General features: G+C 35.5%; 1 protein-coding gene across 1 annotated transcript; it reads right to left on the bottom strand.

Annotated features, from left to right (window-relative positions):
• Positions 1-823: 823 nt before the first annotated feature.
• On the bottom strand, positions 824-3739 carry LOC139765116 (uncharacterized). The gene is given in 2 exon segments (XM_071692302.1): positions 824-3467; positions 3469-3739. Coding segments are annotated over 2 exon segments (2631 nt in total). The 5' UTR covers positions 3601-3739; the 3' UTR covers positions 824-968.
• Between the last annotated feature and the right edge of the window lie 2358 nt (positions 3740-6097).

Below are 6097 nucleotides of genomic sequence, written 5' to 3'. Positions count from 1 at the left end.
ATAAGTGAAGACCTAAAAACTGTTGAAAGATCTTATCAGAATTTTCAGCTACATAAAAGAAAATCCATTTTAAGGAAGGCTCTTTGCAAAGGTGTATGAAGATGTTTGTTTCAGGATGACTATTTTGATGAGAATGTTGCATATATGTTTGATATTTCAAAGAAACTAAACCATGTGAATACGTCAATGCAGGGTCCAAGGATAAATACTCTTGTACAGATTGACAATGTAAATGTATTCCTGAAAAAATGGAATAATGGAAAAGCAAAAGGAGAAAATAAGGTTTCTGTTGTCTCAACAAATTTAGAGATTTCTTAATGACAGTGAAATAGAAGTTAACAGTGAACTAATTTACATGAACACATTGCAGAACCAATTTTCAGTTTATTTCAAGGATGCAGATATCACTATATGCAAATTGGTAAGAAACTTATTCGCTGTAAATGCTATCTTAAACTGACAATGTCTGCACAAGGACAGCTCACTGACTTGAGGGAAACTTTAATATGACATGTAATTTGATCCAGAAAATACCCTCGCCTTGTCATTGAAAGCTACAGACATTCTGTTACCTTTCGTGGCATCTTATTAATGTGAAACTGGATTTAAATAACTTAAATAATTTGAATAATTCTGTTGACTTAGTCTTATTGTATACATTATATATATGGGTTTGTGTGTGTGTTTTATGTGAGGGTGAGGAGCATGATGAAAGCTTTACTAAGTTAGTGTGGTGAGAGTCAATGATGTTTGGAAACCAATGCTTCAAGCTATACTGCAAAACTGACATATCATATACCTTCGTAATACCAATATTCTCACTCAGATATCAGTGATTCACTTATGACAGGCTGATCATATATTCAACAATACAAATATTACACTTTTCATATATTATCACTTGCATGATACATTATAAAATTTTTGAATCAGTAACTATTATTCAACAGTGAACAACTAATATATTACTATCCCTGATCAACTTCCTCTTTTATAAATATTTCAGTGCCTCCTCTATTGTTTACAAATTCTATAGATTTCTGTAACTTGAGGCATTCATTATCATCACAAACTTCACTATCACCATTAACTTCATCATTAACATCACTAGCTCCATTAATAGCAGATGCACAAATGTCACTATCTTCAGCTGCTTCCAAAATGCTATTAGTATAATGTGAATCAGATTCAGCTTCAGTTTTAATAGTGATCATATGCTTCATGAAATTATAGTCTTTATCTTTTGCAATATTCATACTGGAGCTTTCTTTATTATAAGGTGTTTTATTTTTAATTAAACTTTTATTTCCATGATAATGGAAATCCTTCAAAAAACCCTCTTCTATATGACTGAACATATGTTGATCAAGATCACTTTTTCGATTAAATTCCTTTCCACATTTTGAACATTCATAAGATTTCTCTTCCACATGAGATAATCTATGACGGTTAAGAGTGCCTCTTTGTGTATACTGTTTACCACACTCACTACACTCATATTTTTCTCCAGTATGAGAGAACATGTGCTGTTTCAGTTCACCTTTGCATCTCATTTTTTTTCCACACTCTGAACATTCTAAAGCTTTATCACCAATTACACCACTATTCATATGTCGTTTTAGATCACTCTTAAATCTAAATTCTTTCCTACACCCTAAACATTGAAATGCTTTATCTTCCGTGTGAGTAAACATATGTTTTCTGAGGTGGCCTTTTAATTTGAACACTTTCTCACATAGTAAGCATTTAAATGGAGTCTCACTACTATGAACAGCTTTATGTTGATCGTAATTACTTTTTCTGTTGAATTCTTTCCCACATTCTATGCACTTAAATATCTTTTCCACAATATGTGTGGCTGCCATATGCTGTTTTAAGTTGCCATTCAGAGTGAATGCTTTCCCACACACAGGGCACTTGTATTGTTTCTCTCTTAAATGAGTCACTTTGTGTTGTCGAAGATTACTTTTCCGGTTGAATTCCTTTCCACACACACTGCATTTAAAAGGATTATCTCCCAAGTGGGTAAACATATGCTCCTTCAAATCACAATTGTATTTAAAGTATTTCTCACAAAGGGAACAACTGAAAGGCTTCTCTTCATTGTGGATAACCATATGTTGTTTTAGAAATCGTCTTTGTTTAAATTCCTCCCCGCATATAGAGCATTCCACAGGCTTTCTTCCATAATGTACAACCATATGTTGATTTAGATGACCTACAATTTTAAAGACCTTTCCACAAAGAGTACATTTGAAGGGTTTCTCATCAGAGTGAAAAATCATGTGTCTTTTCATCATACTTTCAAACCTAAAAGTCTTACCACACACATCACACTGAAATGGTTTTTCTCTGGTGTGATGTATTAAATGCTGCTTTAAGTCTGCCATGTATCTGAAATCTTCCTTACACTGATAACACTTGAAAGGTTTTTCTCCACTGTTAATGATTGCATGGAATTTCCTCCCCATCTGTATTAAAGAGTTATTTCTGTTAACCCCCACCATCTCCTGTAAGCAGCACGAACATTTATCAGAATCTTTCAGATTTTCAAGATCATTCTCTAATCCAGAGCTGTTCAGCTTACCTATTTTCTTCCCACATTTCAAACATTTATCATCTTTCCTTATAGTATCTGAAAACTGGAGCTGCTCTTGTTTGGATATAGTATCTATCAGTTCTAAATTCTCTGAAGGCATCTTCTTGACTATGGCAGTCACTGTACTTCTACCTCCATCTTTTGAACACTCTGAGGATAATTGTTCCACATCAGTGGATTTATTACCAATATTTTCATTCCCTAGACAATCAAATGGTGATCTCTCTCTGTATGAGTTTTCATTGTCTAATTTCTTGCCCTTTGAACATTCACTCACTTTGTTGTTAACTACTAATTTTTCTCTGCTGTTCTCACAACAGTGAAAGGCCTGTTTTACATAAGTGCATTCTTTAACATTCTTATTCCCTGAATTTTCAATCCATGTTTCTTTAGGGCTTTTGGGTTCATTCAGTTTCTTTCTAATCTGTGTAGAACATAAGATTCCTTTCTTCGTAATACTCACCCTCCCCTTCTTTTTCTTATTCTCTGCATTATCAGATGGAATATCTTCACTGTCATCTGGTTCATAGTTTTTGTCCCTCATGTGCTGTAATGACATTGGATTCACATCAATGGCTTTATTTCTGCCTCCTACATCCTCTGAATATTGTAAAGAATTCAGCTCATTTTGAGTAGTATTGTCTTTGTCATATACACTCACTGAATTTTCCAGCTGCATCTCTTCTGATCCTAATTTCATACATTTTACATTTGTAACCTCTTGACTATCAAACAATTTGACACTACTTGTATCATGCATTTTATTTTCACCCTCTGAACAGTCTAGTAGCATGTATTCATTATCACTGCCTCCATGTTTTTCATCCTCCTGCAAGCTTTTCATTCCCGAGACTTCACATATTCTTTCCATCCTCTAAAATATCAAACGACATCTGTTCTGTTACAGTCATTTCATGAGGGTCTTCACCATTCTCCACATAAATAATTGTACTCTTATTTGACAGCAAGAGCTCATGTAAAGTAGGGTAAGCTGGATCCATATTATATTAGCGCTGATGAGACGAAGGTGCCCTTTACATTTTCGTACCTTTCTTCATGAAGAGATCTGCCTCAGAAATTATCAGCAATAGAGAAAATGCTTTAAGATCTTTACACAAAGTGCAATTCTCTTATCAAAATACAGTGATACTGTCAAGTACAAACAGCAGAACGTATGGAAATAATCTTGTACTGCTAAAATAGCAAACTTGCTAGCACAACACACATTATCTACATGTTCATTCAGCAGGGAAACCTTAGTTATGTCAGATATTCATTTCAATGTTCTGTCCTTGGTAAGAAGCACCATCTGAACAATTGTAATGTATGGCTGAAAATGGAGAAAACAGGATGACATTGCTTTTTAAATGTTACCTTCATCAGGACTATCAATGCACATAAGTGGTTGAAGAGCCATACATCCAGTCAGCTCTCCCAAGGCACTGTCTTGGATTGATTTTACACAGCTTGCCATCTGCAAATACAAGAAAATTCAGCAAAAGTGTTAAATACTGAATTCTGTACGAACTATGCAACAACTGGAATTTGAACCTGTAAAAATACATCATTAGATTAGACTCTACACTTGCCCTTACCTTATGTGGGTTTCTTGCTATCCGTTAGTTTACCATACATCAGAGGAGAACACATGATTAATCATGCCCTAATCACACTCAGTAAATACAGAAGATATAATGTCCTAAGGGCACTCTGAAAAATTTGCTCAAAAACAGTGCTGTAATCAATGTCATAACACTTTGTTTAACTGTGATGTCATGCTACTGAAATTCCTCCCAGTTTGCTATTATACTCTCCTGTCTCAAACCCCAGAGGGGAAGCCATGACCAAGTTTTTCAATCTTTACTGAAACATGACACTGCTGACATGCTGTCCAAAACTAAAGGTACTCGTATTCTTTGGCCGTACTTCTTTGACAACAGTTTACATTGCCACTCATTCCCTTTCAATAAAATAAACCAAACTCAGAGTTTGAGACCAGTCTTTTTGCCACTTGATCCCTTTCATTTCTGTAGAAGCTAAATCTTTCATGAGAGACCTCCTTGTAAATTTTTTGTGATGCCAGAGGAACCCACTAATTGACTATTTATTTAAAATTTCATTGTTATCAACATCTTTCTACTTTGTTTCCTTGTTTTGCTTGAAACATAATTTTCTTGTCTCATTTTCTGATTATTACAAGGCAAGAGTCCTTGAAAATGACCCAACTTGCTTCCGCGAGACTTTTACCATTTGATCCACAGCCACTACCAAGTTGAGACCTATAAATCTTTCCACCTCTCTGTGTGTGATCCACTCTTTATTTAAAATTTTGCTGTCCTTTTCTAAATCAAGGCTTGAAAATCTTTAAGAAGGGAAAAGATCTGGCCTCCTGCACCCAATACCAAGCCCAGTTTTACCACCAGTATTTGTAGGACAACAAGTGTGGACTTTGGTTGGTTAAGCAAAAAGCTAAACTTGTCTATGGTCAATATGGTTCCTAAACAATACCTCTAGCTATTGGGAAGGAGACTTTGTGATGTTAATCTAGTGGAGTTTTCAGGGTAGAGTTGGGGGATATGGTTATGCGGAACATGTTAGGGTTATCTTTGGGTGAAACTGTAGTGTTTTGAAACTAGAGTTAGGGGAACATCTGGCATTTAGAAAAAGCTGCAAGTAGAAATTGCATTTAAGCACTAATGAATTTAACCAAGTAACCACTTTCCCATTCTGAGATGCAGCATATATCTGATATAAGAGAGATGTTATATTTAGCTTGTTTGGGAGTGAAAATGGGAGAGGGGGAGCATGCTACAAGGTGCAGAGTGGACTGACTACAAAAATATTTCAGAAGTATGTGTTCTCCCAGCTAACAGATCAGATTATCTAATTTGTTTAATAACTGTAAGTTCATGTCGCCAACTTTGTTAAGGAAGACTTTACCAACCATCCTTAAAGGTTTCAATACAAAACAATAATTGTTTCTTATAGTTGGAGATTCCTCCTTCATTCAGTTACTTGGCTACCCTGATCCCAGCCCCCACGCATTTACATTAAGCATTAAAGCACTTAATTTCTTCTCATGCAACAGATACCAGGATGTGGATGCGTGTCACACTTACAAAGCATCTAAGACTTACTGAATGCATGACATAAGGTTGAACAAGGGAAATCAGGGAGGCTGGATTGCCGAGTTAAAAGATGTAAAGAGGGCCATATATCCACCAGCCATTAATGCCTCACAGTAAATGGCATATTATTAAGTTAACAGAGACACAATACCATCAATCCATAGAGCTGAGGCTACCATGAGATAACATACACAAGGTAAAGGACAGTACTATGTGGATTATTACCAATCCTGAGGCAAATCCCAGCTGATTCAGACTTTTATTTTTCTCGAGTTTCATGTATGTCGCTTTAGGTCAGGCGGCCAAGCCTGTCGTGTTGATGACTCGTTGTCCCTTTCTATTTACTAGTGGATAGTATTAGTATATTTAA

The sequence above is a fragment of the Panulirus ornatus genome, chromosome 52, assembly GCF_036320965.1.
Source record: "Panulirus ornatus isolate Po-2019 chromosome 52, ASM3632096v1, whole genome shotgun sequence".
Lineage (NCBI taxonomy): Eukaryota > Metazoa > Arthropoda > Malacostraca > Decapoda > Palinuridae > Panulirus > Panulirus ornatus.
The sequence above is the reverse complement of the archived record's forward strand: the minus strand, read 5'-3'. Positions and strand labels throughout refer to the sequence as shown.